The sequence below is a fragment of the Tauraco erythrolophus genome, chromosome 14 (assembly GCF_009769465.1).
Source record: "Tauraco erythrolophus isolate bTauEry1 chromosome 14, bTauEry1.pri, whole genome shotgun sequence".
NCBI lineage: Eukaryota > Metazoa > Chordata > Aves > Musophagiformes > Musophagidae > Tauraco > Tauraco erythrolophus.
In genome coordinates, this window is record NC_141478.1 from 22,510,950 (window position 1) to 22,533,152 (window position 22,203).

A 22,203-nucleotide genomic window follows, 5' to 3' on the forward strand; every position below is an offset into this window, starting at 1 on the left:
CTCCACGGCGTCCCCAGGAAAGGTCCCCGCGGTCCCACCCCGGGGGACCCCCGGGAGGTCGGTCACACACCGAGGACTCTCCGACACCCCCCCGAACCGCTCCGCGCGCCCCGGGCGGACGGACCCCGGCCCCCGGGGGTCACCGGCGCCCCGGAGCGGGTGGGGAAGGTGTGAGGTGGGGAGGGGGGCGCGGCGCCTTTAAGAACAGCAAAACTCGACGCGGCGCCTTTAAGAGCCGCCAGGCGGGCCGCGGCCCCTTTAAGGCGGCGGCCACTCTCCGGCTGCGTGCGCGACGGCTGCGCCGCCGCCTGATTGGCCGGCGGGGCGCGTGAGGCCGCACAGCGCTGCCATGGCGCTTTGTGCGTCCGCCGGCGAAAAGAGTCCCGGGGCGGGCGGCGGAGGGATCCGCGCGGGGCGGGGGCGCGGGGTGGGGGCGGTGCTTCGCCGCCCGGGATCACCTTGACGGGGCGGCGGGGCGGCGCGCAGAGCAGCGGCGGCTCTCGCGGAGGACGGGCGTGAGGCGAGGCCGGGCAGCAGCAGGTAACGGCGGCCTGAGAGCCAGCGGGCGGCGGCCGAGCGGCGGTACCCGTCTCTTCTTCTTCTTCTTCCTCCTCCTCCTCTTCCTCCTCCTCTTCCTCCTCCTCCGCCGCCATCATCCCCGTTCCCGCCATGGGCTGAGGGTCTCTCTGAGGCGGCGGCTGAGGAGCGAAGTGGGGGGGGGGGGGGGGGGAAGAGCGCGGCCGCGGTGCCCCCTGGGAAGCTGGGGGTGCGCGCGTGCCGGGGTGGGGGGGGTGGCGTGGCGGCTCGCGCCGCCGAGCACGTGGCGCGCCGCCTTTCCCGCCCAGCCCCGCCGGGAGCGCCGCGCCCCAAGGCGCCTCCTGAGAGGAACCGCGGTCCCCTCAGGGCGGGGGCGTCCGTGTGGTGGGGATGGGGAGCGGGGAGCGCCGGTCCGTGAGGCGAGATGGCGGCGAAGCGGAGCGCGGGGTGGTGGTTTCAGTCAGCGAACGGCTCGCTGCGCGCTCGCCGGCGGTGCTGCGGCTTCTCTATTCCCCCCCCCACCGCCGTCGCTGCCTTCGGCAGGAATCTTTTCCCGCAATCAGCCTACCCGAGCACGTCCGCGTGGTTTGGGCAGTCTCTTGGAAGCGTGGAGAACCTCGGGAAGGTGTTTTAGAGCCCTCCGTGCCCGGGCACGAGGAGAGGGACAATGGGAACCTCTCGAGTGTCTCCCGAGATTAATAAAAAGGAGGCGGCGATCCCTGAAAACCTGCGGTGTTGCGATAAGGGCGGCCGGTTATCGGCGAGGCCCGAAACCTCGGCAGAAATCGGTGCTTCGCGGAGGTTTTGGGGATGTTGAGGTCTGTCTGCTCCCGGGGAAGGCGGCGGCTGCCGGGGGCTTGCCTTGGCCTAAAGGCTGGATGACAAAAGGGTTTTTTTATGGGTTCCCCGCGTACCTCCAGGGAAACTCGAGGGCTCCTTGTGCAGCCAAGAGTGCTTAATTTAAAAAAAAAAAAAAAAAAAAAATTAAGCAATAATAAAAAAATAAATAAAATCAGTCTTAAGCATCTAATTTCACGCTCGACATCCCGTTTATAAAGCAGAATTTAGGCTAATCTGGAGCAATTAAAAGTTTGGTGGCCTCACGGGTCGTGCCGATGCCAACTCATTCCCAAACCATCAGCAGAGGAACGGAGGCAGGAGCCCCGCTGCCAGCCACGTGTTTGCAGCGGGGACTCTTGCCTGCGAAACCTTTCCCAGAAACTTTACTTTCACTGGATAACGAGCTCGCGGAGCCTGGATGCCAGCCGCTTCCTTGAGCAGCCTGCGTTTTTCCTGACTACCTACTACTTTATCCACCCAAAGTGGTAAATTTTATGAAAAAACTCAATTTACTGGCGCGATCCAACGCCAGTATTGATTCCTTTTCCGCATACTGAGCCGATAATTTAATTTAATGCTAACAAAACCTTTCCTGGGCTGGCCGGACCACGTGCTAGCCCGTTGTTCTCCCCAGGGGGAAGATGGTGCCGGGGCCTCTGCAGCGTGCGGTGATGGATGGCACGTAGGGAGGTGATGGTTGGCACGTAGGGAGCGGGACTGCAGTACCTTGGCGCTGCCGCCCGCAGCCGGGCACGCAGCACGTGCCCGACTTGGAGGTGGGGGATGCAGCAGAGGCGTCTATACTTCCACCTAGGGTTATATTTAAATTTAAAAGAAACCCCAACAACCCTCAAAGCTTTTATTTTAAAATGCGAAAAAGGTTTTTACAGTTTCCTGGAAGGTGGTTTCTGCTGGTGCGGGGCCAGGCTGAAAGGCTCCTTGTCCTCTACCAGAGCAACACGCTGCAAGGTGAAGTGGGTAGGTGTGCCCGCACTGCAAATAACCTCGAGATAAGTCTTTCTCCTCCACGCTTGTCACCTCCACTCGCTTGATTTTTTTTTTTTTTTTTTATTAAGCCTTTTGCGTGCCTTTTCCCTGCAGGGAGGGCGGGCTGGGCTAAGGCAAGGTTAATCCCTCTGCACGCAGGGTGCCGTGCAGGCTGGCCTGACCTTCCCAGCCCCCCTGTTTGCTGGGAAGCCGGAGAGTTGTCTCCCTACGCCGGCCGGGAGCAGGTGGTGGCTGCTGGGTCCCGGCCAGCGTTGCAGGAAAGTGATGGCATTTTTGGGGTGGCCATCTTGTACTTACGTAACGGCGCGACGCCACCTCCCGCAGCAGCCCCCGGGGAAAAATGTGTTGTCTTCCCTGTCTGGAAGAGGGGTCGAGAGGCTGTGTTAAAAGCCTGCTTTGCTGCAGAGCTAGAATTTTTTTGTTGTTGAGTGCCTTTATCTTCTGGAATGAACCAAGCTGATGTTTTCCTAGGCTTTTTTTGGGAATCTGAAGGCCTGCCTGGTTTCATAACCCCGCCTGTCTCAAATACAAGTGCTAACTCAAACCATTTCTGCCTCTGGCCAGGGGCACTGGGCGTGAGCAGCCTTGCCTCTGCAGCACCAGGGAGGTTGTGTAAGCGGGGCTGACCCGTGCAGAGGTAACAAAACCAGAGCCTGCCCGCTGCCTGCACCTTTTACAGGCAGTAAAACATCTTTGCCCGGCGCAGAGGTGGTTAACGCCAGTCCTGCCTGGGGACGGTCCCTTTGTGGCTTTGTCACTGCAGTTTCCACTTCCCTTTGTCACCGATAACAGCCGAGGTGGGAATTGCCGGGGTGGGGATTGCAGCTGCCTCTCCTTCCCCCGAGGTGCCCTGGATTTAGGGTTTCTCCCAGGCGACCAGCAGGATGAGCTGGCTGGAGTTAGTCACCCCGCTACTGCAAAACCGGTCGGCCTGACCTCAAACGGTTCTTTCTAGAATATTCAAGAGTCGGGGAGATAGCAGACATTTTCAGGATGCCCTGCCTGAAGCACAGGCAGCCCAAGTAATAAACTCGGGGATTTAATCTATATTCCTTCAGGGAAGAATTCGAATTTATTCAGTGCTGGAAACATTGAGGCTTTGTAGGATATTGCTTCCCCCCCCCTTCCTTGCTCAGCCCAGACTGAGCACTCAGCGTCTTTGGGTGTCCTTGAAGTCCTTTCTCTTCTGTTTGATATTAAAAAAGCAAGTCTGGAGTAGTGGGAAATGCCAGACATTCCTGTTATATTTATAAGACCAGTCCTTCCAGGAGAATACAGTCGATGGTTTGTAAATACATAGTAGTGGGAGGCAGGAGGAAGTACTCAGAAGTGAAGCTTGTTGGTAGGGGGGCACGGTGCTGCGGGCAGATGGGTATTTGGGATACTTTTTGGCTGCTGCGTTTCTACTCTCGCCCCTGGACAAGGTCACGGTGTCTCTGATTATAATTTTTCTGAGCTGCTGGACAAATCTCATGAAGGAGATTCCGACTGGGAACTTACCTTTCCTTTCTCTTTATATACTTAAAAAGACTTTAGGGGGGTTAAAATTATATTTGCAGACGACTGGAGTGGGTGGGGGATTTCCATGAGCTAGGGAGAGCTCACCTGCCTGGTTTTAAAAACTTGCAGCTCATGCTCTGGCTGCACTTTCCGCCTCGGGATCCCGTTGTTTCGTATTCCTCTCGTTCCCAGAAGCTGCGCAGACCCGCTCGCCTGCGTTTGAGTGGCAGCAATTTCCCAGCAAAATCTGCCTTTTTTTTTTTTTTTTGGCATCCAGAGACGCCGGCGCTGCTCCGCAGGTGTCGGAGGATGCGGCAGCAAGTGTTAGAGGGCTAAAACACAATGTTTCAGGTCTGACCAGTGAGTTTTCCTGTAATAATGGGACTTTGTCGGGCTTTTTATGTGGGCAGGCCTTCTTGTACTGGCTGTGGTGAATCAGCAGCTTCTGGCAGGGCTGAGGGAAAGGAGGCTTTGCCAGGACAAATTATGGTTTGTGCTGGCCTGGCTCCTCTCTGCCGCAGGGGAGCGAGGCGATGGTGAGTCAGGGCTGCCTGCGAGAGGATCCGCACGATCCGCACGTACATGGGGAAGGTCTGCGGAGCAGCAGCGGCCAAGGGGAGGAGCGTCAGCGCCCAACTGAGCCTCTGCGGCACCGGGCAGGCACATGGCAGGCTGGCAGAGCATCTCCCTGCCTCTTCCGTGGAGCCGTGGCTTCGTCCTGCTCAGCCCTTGAGATCTTTGACAAAGCCTTCGGGTTTGTCAGTGCCTCTGTCTCAAAGCTGAGCGCGCTGGTGTGTGCAGCCAGCACCTTTTTGTGATTTATTGGGGTTTTTTTTTTTTGTCTGCTTGGGGCAGGCAGACCAAACCCTGCCTCTGTCCCTGCCTTTAGCTGAGCAGCAGCCTGTGTTTCTACCAGCACCACGCATACCTCTATAGGTGAAGGCAGCTTTGAATAGGTGAGAGCAGCCTGCTTTGAATATCCCCTGCGAGCCCAGGGGAGGGAATTTGAAGTCAAACCGCTGTTTGAAGTTTGACTAGCGATCTGCCCGTGCCACTAGCCACCTTACATCACTCTTTTACCAGAGTCTTTTTGAATGCCAGCAGTCTAGCCCGGGCAGGTCAAAGAGGACAAACAACTTCTAGCCACCACTGCTACTTGGGAACAAAATTATTGCAGCGTGGCTTGAGGTGTGCAATTAGAAATGCCCGAGGGCACCAGCGCTGCTGGGAAATGAGTCTCCTCCCATCCCAGCAGACAGTTAAGCTTCAGTTCAGCTTCCTCTTGGGACTGCGGGATGTTCCTGCTGTTGTGGGGATGCTCTAGTCCTCTAGAGGCAAGCAGCCTGAGTTCAAAGATATTTTTTTAATCCAAAAAAATCCTGATTTTAAACCTTGTGGTGGTTTTCTGCTGCCCTGGGTGAGGAGGAACGCAGGGGATGGGAAAGACCCACAGTCTTTGGGTTGAAGAGGGACCTGGAGCTTATTAAAGAAGTCTTCAGTCTTTTCTGTGTTTTCTGCCAAGGTGTTGTGTTTGATCAACTCAAGTCTACTTTGTACTGGCTTAAGGGATGGGTTTTAAGCTCAGGTGGGCTTCGCTGTGATTAGGTGCTTCTCAGTAGAAGATTGCCCATGTAAGAGTGTGTCTGCAGTCATGCTAGCACCGAGCTGCCCCGGTCCCCAGTTGCGATGGGAAGCGCAGTCCAGGCCTGTAGGAGAAATGACTCGAGAGCTGGGAGGGAGGAGGCAGGATCTCTGCCTGTGCACTGAAGTGCTTGAATTTTGTTGCGTTGTGTAGCTCCAAGGGAAGACTGGCAATGAAGAGAAGCTATGAAGGGAACATCTGCATAGCAGGCAGGTGAGCTTTGGGTGGTGTCCGTGGGGGATGACATGGAAATAGAAGTGTGTCTTGCCTGTATCTAAGACTCTCAAGTAGGAACATAAAGATAGTTTCACCCAGTAGCAGCTTTCTTGTTACCTCCATATTCATCACGTGGGTGTGTTGATGTCTCTGCTTGATGAGCCAGTTTGGGTGATTCCTAAACCTGGCACCTCTTTCTTCTCTTCTAGACACAGGACTCCAGCCACGATGTCGAAGCACCACGATGCAGGGACCGCTTTCATCCAGACCCAGCAGCTGCACGCTGCCATGGCGGACACCTTCCTGGAGCACATGTGCCGCTTGGACATCGACTCGGAGCCAACCATTGCGAGAAACACCGGCATCATCTGCACCATTGGTAGGTGATTCCTAGATAGGAGAGAGTCGCAGCTGTGAACCTCTGTGTCGGTGAAACTCGTTAGGGAAATTGTGGGAAGGCTTCAGCTTTCATCCCTTGCCAGGGCTGAACTTGTGTGTTGAAAGAACACGACTTTCCCATGTCTGCCTAACTCGTGTTATTGCCAGGAGTGAATCCAGGGGCTGGGGAAATCAGAACTGGTCAGGTTCTGCTGCACTTCTCAAGGCAAGTTAAAACAATCTTTGCTGTAGAGATGAGTTGCTTCCAGTGTTGAGCAAGTCTGTATCCATTATACCTGTTCTCTGCCACATGAAACAGCCTGGTATGTGTGGCTTATCTTATTATTTTTACAAAGTTAATATTCAAACTGTTTCTTCCTCCCTAGGCCCAGCCTCTCGCTCGGTGGAGAAGCTGAAGGAAATGATTAAATCTGGAATGAATGTTGCCCGCCTCAACTTCTCTCACGGCACCCATGAGGTAAGAGTGGGTCCTGAGCCGATACGGCCCTGACCGGGCCGCGTGTGTGCGCATCTGCTGACCCTGTCTCTCATGGAAGAGGGAAATCCAGCTTACTCCAGACCAGCCGTGGTGTGGGAAGGCAAAACTTGGCTCTGCTTTTGGGGAAAGCGTGCTGGCTGTACATACCGAGCCCGCGTGATCGCTGATAACATGAAAGTGCACTTTCCGAGGTGTTTTGAAAGCAATTCCAGTTGGTTCCACACCCTTCTGCGTACTAGGGAGCCAGGTAGCTGATACTGACCCTTGTGTACCAACTGCTTGCCGTGAAATCCTCCTGTTCTTCCTTGTGTCCTGCCATTGCTGTACAAAGCAGAAGCTGAGAACGTTTGTCCCTGTTTTGCCGTGCACCTCCGTGGGAGTCTGCAACCGGCGGTTGTTTGTCTCGCTCCTTGGTTTATTGCTGGGGGTTTTGCAAGGAGGTGATCAATGAATAACCTCGTCTCCAAAAGAAAACGGAGTGATTGGAAGTAATTACTGTGCATGGTGGAAAGAATTGGACTCCTGGGTTGGCTCGGCTAACCGGCCGCTCCGGTTGTGTTCCCGGCAGTCGTGGGGGTAGCGCCGCGGTGCTTGGGACGTGGTGCGGTGAGCTTGGAATAATAAGGTCAAAAGAAATCAACACTGTTCGGGGCAGACGAGCCCTGGTTGATATAAATAGATAAGATCCTCTGCAATACTGGAGGAGCCAAGGATCTCATTCCAGGTTGCCTAGAATGCCACCCTGAGCCTTCCTGCTGAGTTTTTTTTTCACCCTGGCTGCCCTCCTGCTTAGAAAATGTCAGATGGTAGCCAGTAGCAGCTGTAGATGGCTTTACTTACTGACCCATGAGCCTCACAGTGCATAACAGCTCGGCCTCTCACCCTCGTGGCCTTTAAAGGCCACAGGGCACTGTCAAAATCAAAGGCTCTGATGCTTAATTGCGGAAAACCGTCAGACCTTGACTAAACACCCTGGGATAGTGTCGGCGCACGGGCCGTGGTTAGTAAAACCTGCCTGAGGAAAGGGGAGTGTGGGATAACTGCCTCTCAGTAGTCACATCCCACGGCTGGGTGGCTCGTGGGCTGGGTGGCTTGTCAGGGAGTTGGTGGCCGGGCTGAAACTGGAAATTTTCACACTGTTAACTGCCCAGTGGAGCCACCGCTGTGGTTTGCGGACTCGTTAGCTGAGGTCGAGGACAGGGACTGTGGCTCTTTGCTTTTGGTGAGGTCTAATTGCACACTGCGTGTTGGATTGCAGTGGAGTCTGGTCTTGCTGTCATCTCCTGTTGAGTTTGACTGCCAGTCGTAGCCAGTCCTACATGTGAGTCCCCTCCTGGTTCCTTGGAAATGCTCCAGTTGCCAGTGAAGCCCCGAGGAATCTTATCTGTCATGAACACTTTGGTTCTTGTGTCCACCCGAAGGCATTCAGTGGGGCTTTGACTTTTACAGAGGTGCTCTAGCACCTGGCTGCAACCCTTTTATATATATAAAAAAAATAATTAATTGCTCTTACTTCTAGCTCTGCCTGCATTCCTGTTCTGCATACGTAAGTCTTCAGGAAGTCAGACTCCCTGGGAGCTGGTTAGTCATCGTTATCAAACTAAAAAGGAAAATTCCCAGGTGACTGGGGCCAGACAAATATAATAGCACCGTTCACGTTTGTTTGCTGTACTGCATCCACCTGGGCTGCGGTGCATGGAAGCGTCGGGGCCTTATCAGTCTCAACTTGAACGCTCCATCAGTAAAATAAATAATTTTTCCTGCTATATAGAGTTAGTTATCTCGGGCCGAGGGCAGGCACGTGAACTTCAGCACGGCTTTTTCCAGCCCTACCTTCCTGGTGCTGGATTATCGTCGGCGTGCGGGGCTCGTGCCGAGGTGGATGGGTGGCGTGGGGGGAGCCAGGTGTTTCCAGGTGAGTCGGGTCAAACGCCGCCGGTCTGTGGCACACGGAGAGGGGAAGGGGTATTTCTTATCTACAGAAGTCTGTTGACTTGCGGTCAAGGTTATCTCTTAATGTTGTTTGAGCAAGTAAAGTAAACTGATCTGCTGGTCATCCAGAGCTCGTTTGAGGCAGTTGGGATGGGAGTTTCCCCGCAGAACTGTCTGTCCTGAAACTGGGCGGCGTTGGCAAAACGCTCTTGCCCACGTGAAGGTTTGGACGCCGGGTGCGTGGTGCTGGAGTCGTGAACTTCCGTTTATGACTGCTTTGGCTCTTGAAATAAAATGTAAATACTTCAGTGGATAACGTCCTCTTAGCAACCCCTTTATCTGTAGGGGAAATTGAAGCCAAAGAGTTGTAAAAAAGAAAAAAAAACTAAATGAAAACAAGCCAATCCATCTGCTCACCTGTGGGGCTGATAAGAGGGGTCAGACTGGAAGTCTCTGGAGGAGTTAGCAGCACAGAGAATGGCATCCATCTTCCGTGCTCTGGAGGGAGGAGGACAGCTGTGTGTGGCAGTCACTCAGCTGTGACGTTTTCCTGGTGTTGGGGAGTCTCTCCACTCACATCATCATTCGGCTGCCAACGTTCTGCCATGTTGAACAGGCAAGGTGTTGGGCAAAGCTTTTGGAAACGTTCTTCCTAAAGGCCTGTTGGTAGGTGGGCCGTTTCCAAACGGCAAGTGTATGTCCTGATGGAAAATCACTTCAGCTCAGCGCCTGGGCTGTCTGCTTGAGTTGTCCTTCTGGGATTGGAACTGGGGACACCGAAGGTGCAGCCAGATAACTGCCGGACTCCGCTTTCATGTGGGGAGGCCTTTGTGTCCTCACGTTCTGCTTTTCTGGGAGCTCAATCTGAGTTAAATTCTCAAGCTAGAATTGAAGTTGAGCACAATGTGAGAGCAGAGCTGTCAGCTTGGGCAGCATTTGGGGTGTGGAGTGCTCTTTTTCTTACGTAGTGGAGCAGAATTGGTCTGAACATTTCCTTCTCTCTTTCCTTGCCAGTATCATGAGGGCACAATCAAGAACGTGCGAGAAGCTACAGAGAGCTTTGCCTCTGATCCCATCACCTACAGACCTGTGGCTATTGCACTGGATACCAAGGGACCTGAAATCCGAACTGGACTCATTAAGGGAGTAAGTTACTCTTTTTTTTTTCTCTCTCTTTTTTACCATGTGAGACTAGATATGTTATGCCTGTGGCCTTTTCCAAACCCAAAACATCTCTAGGAAAAGAGGTAAGAAACCAAGCACCAAAACTTTTGACGACGTGCTGCAGGCTTGGAGGTGGTTGTGTGCTGGTTTTTTTACTGGTTTTGCTGAAACATGTGTTTTGACACGCAGAGTGGCACAGCAGAAGTGGAGCTGAAGAAGGGTGCACAGCTCAAAGTGACCCTGGATGACGCCTTCATGGAGAAGTGCGATGAGAACGTGCTGTGGCTGGACTACAAGAATCTCACCAAGGTGGTAGAAGTTGGCAGCAAAATCTATGTGGACGACGGTCTGATTTCCTTACTGGTTAAGGAGAAAGGTGGGTGACAACTGTTCAGCTATACATGTTTGGGTTTTCCTCATAATCTATTTGTGCTTTCCCTCCACTAACTGTTTTTTAGCTTGCAGTTGCATATTAAAGGAATATGTGGTTCGTAATGTCGTAGTGAGGCTTGGAGCAGAACTTTCTCTGCTTCAAGCGTAGCAAGTTTCCAAAAACTCACTTCAGCAGAGTTCCACTAGAGTGTCATCTAAAACATCTCTTTAAAGGCGAACATGTGGTAGGGACTTACCCATTGTCGTGATGGAAGCCTGTTCAGCCAGGCTACTTCATGCTTTTAATGCAGGATTTAACTAATTTTGCAGCATAGACCCAGAGTTTTGTGGTTAGAGACAGCACTGGCTTTAACTGGTAACGTAGGGGCAGGGTTAGTTCTGCAATACTTCCTTTACAGTGCTGCTTAAACTGCTCTAGCCTCAAGGTATTGCCTCTAATCCCAGACCGTGCAGGGAGACAGAGATGAGGCTTTTTGGGTGCTTGGTTTGGTATTCCAGGGCTCCTGTGTGCAGAAGTGCAACCTGGTAGCTTTTTTTCTGGGAGACAGTCCCAACCTCCCGCATGGAACAAATGGTGTCTTCTCTAAGAACCGCAAAGATGTGGTTTTAAACTGGTCTATTGTGCTCCCATGGGTGAAGTTGCCAGCCTGTGCATTACATAAATCCTCCGAAGAGACTGGTGGTGTGTTTGTTATCACGTGCGGTCGCTGTCGGCACTGCTGCTATCAGGGAGGTGGTGTGGGAGCTGGCAGTGGAGCTGTTGGGTAAACACTGACCGTGAGAACACATCTGTTTCAGGCAAGGACTATGTCCTAACGGAGATCGAGAATGGTGGCATGCTCGGCAGCAAGAAGGGGGTGAACCTGCCTGGTGCTGCGGTCGACCTGCCCGCGGTCTCTGAAAAGGACATTCAGGACCTAAAATTCGGTGTGGAGCAGAACGTGGATATGGTGTTTGCTTCCTTCATCCGCAAAGCAGCTGACGTCCACGCCGTCAGGAAGGTGCTAGGGGAGAAGGGAAAGAACATCAAGATCATCAGCAAGATCGAGAACCACGAGGGCGTGCGCAGGTGAGGCTTGTGCAGGTGACACTTTGAGTTTGTCACCCTCTATCAAGAGAGGAACACGGCGCCTTCACGCCGTAGTAAGCCAAAGACCGGGAGTCTTTGCAGCGGCAAACTTACTAGTCGGAGTAACAGGGTGGTAGCGTGAGCCGTTGGTTAACGCCACGTGCGTGGGACTTGGCGTAGCTGCGGTACGAGCAGTGGGTTGCGTAACTGTCACGTGCCCTGAGCTCATGGGGACAATGTCAGCGATGCTTTTTGTAGCGATTGTGAGTTCAGACTTATCAGACTTGCTGTTCTGGGTGCAAATTAGTGAGCTAATGCATGGGAATCGCCAAGTCTGCGACCAACTATCAAACTGAAATATCTTGGATCAACTCACGTTCCTCTCGGTGTCTTTGTAAAGCTTTATATAGCACTTTTTATGTGCTACAACTTGGTCTTGTTTTCCTTCCTCCTACTTTGGCGTTGCAGGACACCAGAATGGCACGCGGAAAGGCCGTGTGCCGACAGCGCAGCTGCGTATCGCGTGCGGGAGCGATGCCCCTTTCGGAGCGGGGAGGATGGAACTGCCAGGAAGGTGCTTTGCAGAACGAACCGGGTAACAAACCTCTTCTCTCGCTCTCAGGTTTGACGAGATCATGGAGGCCAGCGATGGCATTATGGTGGCCCGCGGTGACCTGGGAATCGAGATCCCCGCTGAAAAAGTCTTCCTCGCCCAGAAGATGATGATTGGGCGCTGCAACAGGGCTGGCAAACCCATCATTTGTGCCACTCAGGTACTGGAAACGCAACGCTAGCTCGTACCTGCCGGAGTCTGGCAGGGTGTGAATGCCAGTAGCCACCATGGCTTGATGGTGTTGCTAGAGAGTGAGATGCAAAGAGGTTTTGCTCATGGCTGATAGGCCGTGAGGCACTTTGATGGATTTGGGATCCCCTCTGATAGGGTTACAGGACCTCTTGTGTGGCTGCTGAAGGTTTTACCCCTGAAAACCTTGTGCAGTATGAGCCTTTTGGGCCGCCTAAACAAATTCTGGGAAAAAATCACCTATGCTTTGCTTCGGCATCTTGTAGCAGCACATCTGTGTCTAACAGAAGCCTTGCTCAGGGTTGCTGGGTATCTTAGAAGGTGCACCCACACTGCAGCATCAGAAAGAACTGAGTAGAAGATCTATCTCCTTATTACCCTGGGATCTGCTAGTGAGGGAGGGAGAGCTGAAACTCAGCTTCACCAGTGAAGGTGATTCCAGGAGGAATCATGTGCAGACAATCCTCAGGCACTGGGAGGACTGATTTTTCTCACTGCGATGGCTCTGGGCACAGGTCGTGGAAGCGAAAAGCAGCTCTAGACAGTAGTCATCAGACAAGGTTCTGAATTTACAGCGACGTGTGCTCCTTCCTCTTCCTGTACCGCAACTGAAACGCTGCCTCGGGTGGTGTTTCATGAGGAAATGAGTGATGTTTGCCCCGTGGCGAGCGGCAGCGGGGGGAAAGCTGAGCACCTGAGGAAGATAGGAGAGCTGGCCAGGCTTTGGTGTGTGGAGTTCTGGGAAAAGGGGGTGGGAAGAGCTGACTTTATGGAAAGCTGTCCTGTTTTCAGAGTGGGTGCTTAGGAGGCTGGTGTTACGAGCTGTTCTGGATTTACTACATATTAGAAAGAATTGGAAATCTTGCATTGGATGGTGATGACTTGAGTTGGTGCAGACCCTGCTGTTTACTTATTTCTAGAGCAAAAACCCAAGCCCCTAGATGCTAGAGGTAATTTGGGAACACGTGGCTGGGTTTGAGCTTTCCGGAAAGATGTCCAACACAATACTCAGCTCTAAAGAGCTCAGAGCTCCTCGAGCTGAAGAGTTAAATCGGAAAGTTGAGTATTTTGTGTGTGAAACTGTACGGGTTGAATCTCCCTGGAAAAGGAGTAAATGTAGAACAGGTATGAAATGAAATGGGTTTTCTTGCTGGTGGATGCTTTAATTCCACGTTGGTTAGGGACCATGCCTCTCTGTCCTATAGGGACTTTTCTTCCAGAATCCTCAGGCTGCTTCTTGTCTTCTGCCCTGTGTATAAAATACACTGAAGTGCACGAGTGAAAAAGCAACTGGTTCTTTCTGCAGTGCCTTGATTGCTCTGAACTTTTTTTTTTTCCCAGATGCTGGAAAGCATGATCAAGAAGCCTCGCCCGACCCGCGCCGAGGGCAGCGATGTTGCTAATGCTGTCCTGGATGGAGCAGACTGCATCATGCTTTCCGGAGAGACGGCCAAGGGAGACTACCCTCTGGAAGCTGTGCGCATGCAGCACGCTGTGAGTGCTGCCTTCACTTCGGCAGGGGGCCTGTCCTGGAGGTGGAATTAGCAGTACTCTTGCCCTGTACCTTCTGTTTGAGCCAGACACCTGAAGGTCTAAACGTGTCTGGTGCTAGGTGGCAGCACCTAGCAGACCAAATTCATGGTTTCTTTGTTCACGCTCCTGCTGTGGGTGTTTCTTTCACCCAGCGTGGCCCTGAGGGCCTGAAACCTCTGAAACCTCGCTTCTGTGTGCTCCAAACTATTGTCAGGCAGAGCTGACAACTGCCCTGCAGTGCTCTGAATCCTAAAACTTCACGTTTCTCATGTTAATTTTTGTTTAGACCACGGTAAAGGGTGTTTTTTTTGCTCTTAACCTCGATATGAGTTTCTCCCAATGCCCTGTTTGTTTTGGCATGTTACATGCCTTAAACTTCTCCAAGGTCAAGGAGCTGCTTAAGCAGTTTATCCCTAGATAATGAAATGTATCGGCTGACTCCTGTGGGCAAGGGGGACTGGGGGTGGGGGGACTGGAGATGGGGGAGAGGCTCGTGGGTCTGATTTACAGCACAGTTTCATTCAGCACCTGGTGTGCTCGGTGGTGGGGGTGTCTGTTGCATGAGTACTGACAGTGCCAGATTTTTACATGCCTGAACTGCCAGAAACTTCTGCTCTGCTTCGAGTTCACCCAGCTCATGTTTCAGCTGATAAAAAGCCTGATGCCAAGTATCTGCAAGTGTTGCTGCTCCCCAGTTGCCAGTGCTGTGAGCCCACAGCAGTGATAACTCACCAGTTTTAGCTCTCGCCAGTTTTATTTGCAATTCAGGTTACAAAGACTTAACTCAGCGGCTGTTTGTTTGCAGTGCGTTACGTAAATCTCTCTTAACCTTTATCTGCTCGATGTGGAGTGGTGTTTTTCGCACGTGGTAAATGCAAAATGTGACTTGGTGATTACTGGGCAGCGACTGCTGGCTTACAAGCTGAATGCTAACGGTGCACCTAAAAGGTTCTTCCGCAGTTTTTCAATCCCTAAATCACGAGAGTTGACCTCCTACCGAGAGCTGACTTCCTACCAAGAGTTGGAAACTTGCTGCCTGGTACCTGGGTTTCTATTCTGGACATTCATTCTTAGGCTCAGGCAGGTTGTGTTGGACCTGTAGTCTTGAGCTCCGGATCTGTTGCGTGTGCTTCCCTCTTCCTGCAGACCTGGCAACAGTGGTGTTCGCTCCGCCGGGCCCCCCTGAGAAATACTGAAGGTTTTAACCCTCTCTGCAGAGCAGCAAATACAGATTCACTTTATTTCATGCGACATGGCACAGGCAGCAAGGTGCCAGCTCTGTGATGGTAGGAGCACGTCCTCCTGCAGTCAGGATATTTCATCTGAGCTAATTCCCTTGGTGTTAGTCGAGAGAAGCCCTGCCCAGCCATAGTGCCCTGAATAACCATGGTCCTGAAAATCTGCAGCATGGCCAGAGCAGGTGAATATTTCCACATCAAGTGGCCGAGTGGTTGTGGCAGGGAGAGAGCAACTGGTAAATATGTTCCTGTGTGAATTCCCCAGCCTGAAACTGGTATGAGTTTGGGTTTATATATTTGCTTATCCAGTCCTGCTACAGGAGTATTCCACGTAAAGCTCCCTCTGTAGCAAGGTGCAGACATCCAGCACGGGCTGCGATGCTGAGAGCAGTCGGGGTGTGCGTTATGTAGTATCCTCGCACCTCTACGACACTTGATCTGCCTATGCCCGACCTGTCCCAGTGGCTTTCCTGGGACTCTGCAGTGGTTTTACCAAGTGATACTCTTCCAGCTAGCCTCGTAGACATGAGCTTGCTCTCCAGCAGCTGGCATCTCTGTGGCAAAAACACCGTGTGCCTTGAGTAGCAAGCTTGTAAATATTGGGCAAACTGTTTCCTGCTTGCAGGAGAGGGCTTCCTTCCCATCCCAGTTCATGATCCAGTCACCTTCAAATGCTGCCCTGGCCATGCTGTCTAACGGGACCAAGGTTTAAATAGCCACTCCGTTTTCCTTTCTCCCACCTCCGCCCTGGTATCTCCACCCGGCTAGCAACTGGAAACCCTCTAGCCCTTTCTCTGGGAGTAAAGCCCAGCTGTGACGCGGGAGTTAAGGATTGCTGTGCCCTTCCGCAGCCGCTGGCAAAGCAGACAGGTATGGACACGTATTCCCTTAGAGCTGAGCAGCGCAGGCTTCCCTCTAAACTCGGGTTTACTCCTCATGTTAGTGCAGAGCTGCCTGCCTTTGGGCCAAGAGCTGGAGATAAACTGCCTGGCCACCAGCTCTTGTGTTTGGAGTGAGTGTTTTGAGGCAAATACTTCCATTTTTATCTAAGCAGTAACAGAACCAACGGCTTTAGGACCAGAGTTGGCACCGGGCTCCTGTTCCGGCTTGTCACGTGTCCTGTTATTTATAGACGTAAGATACTTAACTACTTTGGCTTAAACTGGTATCTGAGGAAGAGAGATAATTCCTAGCATCACATAAAATAATTCATGAACACTAGAGTAGCAAAACTCTTCTTTGGAAGGGGATCTAACTACAAAGCTTTCACTATAAGGGCACTTTGGTCTCTGCTTGAACATCAACTGGTCACGCTTTGCGTAGCGGCTGCTCGCTTTCTGGAGTAACTGGGTGGAGTTGTCCTTGGAAAGATGATCAACCTTTGCATGCTTTTCTAGTCTCTGCAAGCCTTCTCTATCGGGTTGTTGGGGGCCGACGCAGCCTTCTGAGATGAGAATTGTCTTGAAACGGGGACGATTCCCAGCGTACTGGGATGAACAGGTGACTGGCCTCGTTGCAAACGCTCACCCTGAGCAGAAGGCCCTTAGTTGTGCCTCTACACCTCTCGTCTGGCCGAGTCTGGCACTGAAGGAGCACCCCAACATACGTGGTGCGACAACCCTGTAGGGAAGGCTTGGTCCTGTTTATTCCTCTGTTACCAAAAGGGAAGTTGGTCCAGCACTTGGAGGTGAAACTTTATTGACTCTCAGGTTAAACTAAATCTTGATTGATGCCCGGGTTACACTAAATCTAACGAGGCTAGGACAGAGCCCATCTTCCCTTTTCAGGGATGAGATGGAAAGTGCTCTGTTTGCATGTTGGCTCCATGAAGACTGTGCCAGCAGTGCTGTGTGGTGTTGGGAGAGTACCAGGGGGGACCATGGAGCCACAGGGATTGCCTCTTGAAGAATTGGAGACAGGTAAATAGCGTTGAGAGTCTCCGAAGGAAGTAACAAGCAGCAACAGCGAAGCGTGGTCTGACTCGGAGCTGGCTCGCTGTGGTCCTTGGAAAGCAGTCTGCTCTGACAGGACTCCAGAGTAGGAGAATGCCACCTTTGAAGTGCCTGCCCCGTGGCCAGAGCCTGCCGGTTAACCGGCGCGGTGGCACATGAGACTGGGTTGCGTTCAGCAAACTGGCAACCTGAGAGCCAAAAAGTTTCTACACCCTGACCTTTCATATCCTCTTGCATGCGTTCCTGTGACGATGAAGCGAATTAACGTGATCTCATGTGACTCTGGTACATCTTTCCCTTCTTTTCTTTCCTCTTTTTCTCCTCCTTCCCTCTTGCTCGGGCCTGCAGATCGCTCGGGAGGCCGAGGCCGCGATGTTTCATCGCCAGCTGTTCGAAGAGATTTTCCGCCTCAATGTTAACAACAGGGACCCTGCCGATGCCATGGCAGTCGGCGCAGTGGAGGCCTCTTTTAAGTGTTTAGCTCCAGCCCTGATAGTTCTGACCGAGTCCGGCAGGTAGGGCTCAGAGAGGAGGCCGGGTGCCCGTTCCTCTTTCCCACGAGTGAAAACACGCTCCGTTGTAACGCTGCAAACGTTTGGCAAACAGCTTGCTGCTAACGGCGCCGAGCTCGCCCGCCTGGCAGGGAGGGGGCTCAGGTAGGCAGGAGCAGAGCGAGAGCGCCTGGCAGTCGGCATGAGTGCCACCCTGAGCGCAGGCTCGGCGGGGCGAGGTGACTCAGCAGGCGCCACCGATTCCGAAAAGAAACGCGGAGAATGGCGACGGCGCCTCTCGCAGGGCGCGCTGGTCGGGGCGGCTGAGCGCTGCGGCCGTCACCCCAAATCTGGGCTCGTTAATTGGTAACTCTTGAAGTCAAAAGGTACTTGCGTGGCGCCTGGCTGGTGGAGCACCTCGCCTTACCCGGCGCCGCCGCGAGCGACTGACGTGAGTGTTGTCTTCCCGAACGCGTGTTGCTCTTATAGATTGCCCGGGAGGCCGAAGCCGCCATCTTTCACAGGCAGTTGTTCGAGGAACTGCGCCGTCTGACTTCCCTGAACTGCGATCCCACGGAGGCCGCCGCTGTTGGCGCCGTGGAAGCGTCCTTCAAGTGCTGCAGCGGGGCTATTATTGTCCTCACCAAGTCTGGAAGGTAGGAGGTGACAGGTTCCCTCAGGTGGAGCCCACGTCGTGACGGGGTGGGGGAAAGAGACTCGCCCAAAGGTGGCTTTGAAAGACCAGAGCTGTCACGGCGAAGCCTGGCTTTTGGCCGTGACCCAGTTCCTGGGCCTGCCCCTGCCAGCGTGGCATCAGTGCCGAGCCCTGCCTCCCCTCGCCGTTCCGAATGGCATCTCTGCTGGCAGCGCCCGCTGGAAGAGGCAAAGGAAAATAAGTGTCGCAGCTTCGGTTCAAACTTCTTGGCAAGAAATCCTTGGTTTAAGGCAGAAGTTCAGTGGATGCAGAATCTACTTTTATTTTTATTTTTTTTTTATTTTTTAAATCAAGGCCTTGACCTTTCAGAGCAGCATCCAAACCACAGGTCCTTGGCTGAACTTTTTAGCCATCAGCCCTGCTTGCCTAAGCCCAAGGGGCGAAGAGGGACTGCTTAGACTGGGCAACTGGAAGCACTGGAAGTTTTCTTTAACAGGCTTCCTTAGACCTGCCTGCAAGTAATCCCACTGCTCCAGCAGGCACCCAGCAGCCGAACGCAGCCCGCGCTCTCAGGTGAGCTCAGCGCCGTGGCTGCTGGTGAGGGACAGCGATACGGACGCGCTGGAACTCCGTGTTTTAGGATTTCTGTCCAGCGACAGCGCTGAGCAGAGACTCGCTCTTCCCGTTGTGGAAAGGGAGCCGAAACCTCGCCGATCAGCTCTTTCATCTGGAGGAATTAGGCTGCCCGCTCTCAAAGCACGTCCGACCCTAAGTCTCAGACTGCTTTCTAGAAGAGAATCGGAGTTTCTTGCGCTGGATTCGGACCAAGAAATAGCGCAGCAGCAGGGATGCCATTATTGTATGCCCTGGGCACGGTCTACCTGAAGAACTTGGACCTTCCGTGAATCCTTCACCTAAATTCACAGCTCAAAGGGATTTGAAGCAGCCGATTTTTGCCAAGATGAGGAGTGACTCTAAGCACTGAGTTTCTGGATACCTTTGTGCTTCTAATGTTTCTTGGTAAAAGGTTCCAGTCTTACACTTGACCTTTTTAGAGAGGTTTGAACTCTGATATTTGAATATTTTTAGCCGTGGATTCTGTTACAGCCTCTTGAGTACCTGGGTCTCCCTAGAGCTGTCGGGAGGCTGCTTGGACAGCGTGGGAAGGATTGTCTGAGAGGTGGCACGTGTGTTTGGGTGCTTTGAGCAGACTGCTACTGCCCGCTTTCAGCAGCCATCTTGGAATCTAAATACTGCTGAGCTTGGCTCCGCTAAACTGCAAGAGCTAGTGGAGATACTGGCATGCTCACGGAGCTGTGCATGTCATGATTTTGCAGTTTTTAACCTTCATTTATTTGCAGATGCCCTCTGTAAGCGGTGCCTGGGGAAGGGGAGGGCGTAGTCCCCACCCAGGGGGTGCTGGTTGCTGTTTTAAGGCATTTTAAGGGCTCCGTGCCCAACTTCCCAGTATAAATTTTGGCCTGGGTTGCGTTTGCTTCCTGTTGGGTGCAAGAGCAGAGAGCTCTGTGAGGAGGGACCAGCCTGTTCGCTGGTTTCAGCAGCGGAACGTGGCTGGGAGGCAAATGGCTTCCTCCTTGGCAAGCGTTGGGTAGCGCTGCTGGCACGGGCTCCTGCCATCCCATAAACCGGGAGCTCCTCAAAACAGAGGGAGCTTGCAGGGGCGCCCATTGAGATGCCGAGGACAGCTTGCAGAGGCCGGAATAACTGGCACCTTGCCACCTTAACGTGGCAACAGAGACAAATAAAGGCTTGTTTTCAGGAACCAAAACACGTGGATGGCACTTCCTAAAACTGGGAGGTGAGGCCAGAGTAGGGACCATCACCAAGGGATGGCCTTTGGTGTTGGTCTGCCCAGTTGCCAAAGTGGGAATTCAGCAGAGCACCGAGCTCATTTGGTGAGCTTGGCTCTTGCCAGCATCTCCTGTGGTCGTCCTCCGTGTCCCTCCGGGGGGTTTTGTGGAGCCCTCCGGGGTGACGGGCGAATTCCGCCGCCGCTTGTGCTCCCGTTGGCTGTACACGGCTTCCTCCAGAGCGGCTGCGCCTGGACCGCGGTGCTTCACCTCTGGTGTCTGGTTTCCTTCTAGATCAGCACACCTGGTGTCCCGGTACCGCCCGCGGGCTCCCATCATCGCCGTGACCCGTAACGACCAGACGGCGCGCCAGGCCCACCTCTACCGGGGCATCTTCCCCGTCTTGTGCAAAGAACCAGCCCACGACGCGTGGGCGGAGGACGTGGATCTCCGCGTGAACCTGGGCATGAACGTTGGTGAGTGATGCCGCTCCGGCCTCACCCGGGGAGCGGTCCGGTGGGACGTGGTGATCCCGAGCACCTCAGATGGTGCTGTTGGGGTTACTGGTGGCGAAGGGAGAGGAAGTGGCTGCCTGTGTGGTAACGGTAGCCGATTGGGAAATGGGGGATGGCAGTTGCGTAAGCGCAGCTACATCCGATTGGGAAATGGGATGGGGGCTTTGTCATGGAGGCCTCAAAATAGCTTCCAGCAGAGAAAAAAACAGGTTGGTTTTAGGGTGATGAGTGCTTGAACCGTGGTGCTCATCGCTCCTGAGAAACCAGGGAAGCCTGGAGCGGGGTGACTCCTTTCTCCGGCCCCTCCTGTAGCATTTCAAGCTCCGGTCGCAGAGGCGAAGGGTGCGGAATGGGGCGGGCATCTGGAGGACGGGGCGATGCTCCCCCACCCCTGGCAGCTGCGGGACCCCAATCCTGATGCCTCCCTCTCTCCTCTCCTAGGCAAAGCGCGCGGGTTCTTCAAGAGTGGCGACCTGGTGATCGTACTGACGGGCTGGCGCCCCGGCTCCGGCTACACCAACACCATGCGTGTGGTGCCCGTTCCCTGAGCGGCTGACTCCAACCAGCGACCACCTTCCTTCCCCCGACCCCGTCCCCTCTGCTCCCCTCTCCCCTCGCATTAGACCAGCCGTCGCTTGCGATGTTCTCCTTGGCCCTAGAGTGGATGTAGGTTGCTAAACACCACCCAGTGCAGCAGCAGCAGGGGGAAGAGACCTTAAATCACTAAAAAAGAAGAAAAAAAAAACCCACCAAAACGTACTTGAAGTGTTTAGTTTTTTTTAAAAACCTCTCCCCGTAGTCGAGTCCTGCCCCGGTGTAGGTCGGAGTCAGCGTAGGAGGTTCCTGCGTGCTGCTTAGTGATGGTCCTCAGGGTGGAAATGTCCCTTTCCCTGCCCCTCTGGGGGGGTGACGGGGAAGGGGAGACACGACGACGTGGGCACCGGTTTCGCTGTACCCCTCCTCACTCCAGGCAAGCTGCTCCGTGCCCCTCCCCACCCCTAGAAGCTGTCCCAGCCCGGCACCTCCCCACAGACCAAATCCAAGGTGAATCCAGCTGTTTGTTTTTTCAGGAGTGGGGGGCAGAAGGAGGGTGTTCCACCTCCGTGCTCAGAGCTTCCCGTGCTCCCCTTGCAGCGTCGTCTCGTGCGTTAGTGGTGTTTCCCCCACCCCTCGCCCCCTCCCCAGAGCCTTCCCCCCCTCACCGTGCACTCCGACGGGCCCCGGGGGGCAGAGCACCACTGTCCATCAATAAAGAGAAGCTGAAGCACCCGCCGGCCTGTCCCGCTCCTTGGGCTGTGGAGGCGGGGGGGGTCCCGGGGGGGGTGTGGCTGCGGTTGGGGGGTCCTGGAGGGGGGGGGGGGGTGGGGGGGGTGTGGCCGGGGTTGGGGGTTCCCGGGGGCGTCGTTATGCCTCCGGTTGGGGGCTCCCGGTGGGGTTTATGGCTCCGGTTGGGGGGTCGCGGGGGTGTTTTGGCTCCGGTTGGGGGGTCCTAGGGTGCTTGCAGCCGGGGTTGGGGGGGCTCCTGCTCCGGTCCCTGCGCACGGGCGGAGCCGGGAGGCGTCCCAGGAGGGCGGCGGGTCCTTCCCTGCCGCCCCCCGCGGGGGCTGAGCCCGGCCCGCCGCCGGGGGTCGCCCGGAGCTGCGGCCGCCGCTGTTCGGCGGCCCCTTTAAGGCCGCGCTCCACCCCGTTCCCGCCAGTGGGCGGGGCGCGGCGGCGGGGGAGGGCGGGGCTTTGAGGAGGGCGGCGGCGGCCAATGGAGACACGCGGCGGGGGTGGGGCTCGGCGGCGGGCGGCCAATGGGCGGGTGCCGGCGCGCCGCGAGGCGGTCGGGCGCGCGGGGCATGACGGCGCCGGGCCGCGCGGGGCCGCCGCGCAGGTAGGGGCGGGCGGGGGGCGCTCCGGGCGCCGCAGGGGTCCCGGGGGCCGCGGAGGAGCCGCGGGGCGCGGCTGCGTTACCGGCGGGGAGCTCCGTGCCGGCCCTCGGCCTGTGCCCGGCGGCGCGGCGCTGTGAGGGGAGCGCGGAAGCGG

General features: G+C 54.6%; 1 protein-coding gene across 3 annotated transcripts; it reads left to right on the forward strand.

Moving 5' to 3' along the window:
* Positions 1 to 505: 505 nt before the first annotated feature.
* On the forward strand, positions 506 to 21,332 carry PKM (pyruvate kinase M1/2). 3 transcript variants are annotated; one of them, XM_086619978.1, is made up of 11 exons: positions 506 to 540; positions 5,953 to 6,122; positions 6,508 to 6,599; positions 9,567 to 9,698; positions 9,906 to 10,092; positions 10,908 to 11,178; positions 11,801 to 11,951; positions 13,322 to 13,474; positions 17,684 to 17,850; positions 19,955 to 20,136; positions 20,617 to 21,332. In XM_086619978.1, exons 2-11 carry the CDS (start codon positions 5,972 to 5,974, stop codon positions 20,721 to 20,723), a joined length of 1,593 nt encoding a protein of 530 aa, XP_086476104.1. In that variant the 5' UTR covers positions 506 to 540; positions 5,953 to 5,971; the 3' UTR covers positions 20,724 to 21,332. The 3 variants fall into 3 exon arrangements, with proteins under 3 accessions (XP_086476104.1, XP_086476105.1, XP_009987820.1); XM_086619979.1 differs by lacking the exons at positions 506 to 540; positions 17,684 to 17,850 and adding exons at positions 5,700 to 5,740; positions 17,052 to 17,218; XM_009989518.2 differs by lacking the exon at positions 506 to 540 and adding an exon at positions 5,700 to 5,740.
* Positions 21,333 to 22,203: the final 871 nt, after the last annotated feature.

Coding starts and splice junctions, on each gene's coding strand:
- PKM (XM_086619979.1), top strand. CDS start 5,700: ATGAAGAGAAGCTATGAAGGGAACATCTGCATAGCAGGCAG. Junction 6,123..6,507: donor CGGCATCATCTGCACCATTG/GTAGGTGATTCC, acceptor CTTCCTCCCTAG/GCCCAGCCTCTCGCTCGGTG. Junction 11,179..11,800: donor AACCACGAGGGCGTGCGCAG/GTGAGGCTTGTG, acceptor TCTCGCTCTCAG/GTTTGACGAGATCATGGAGG.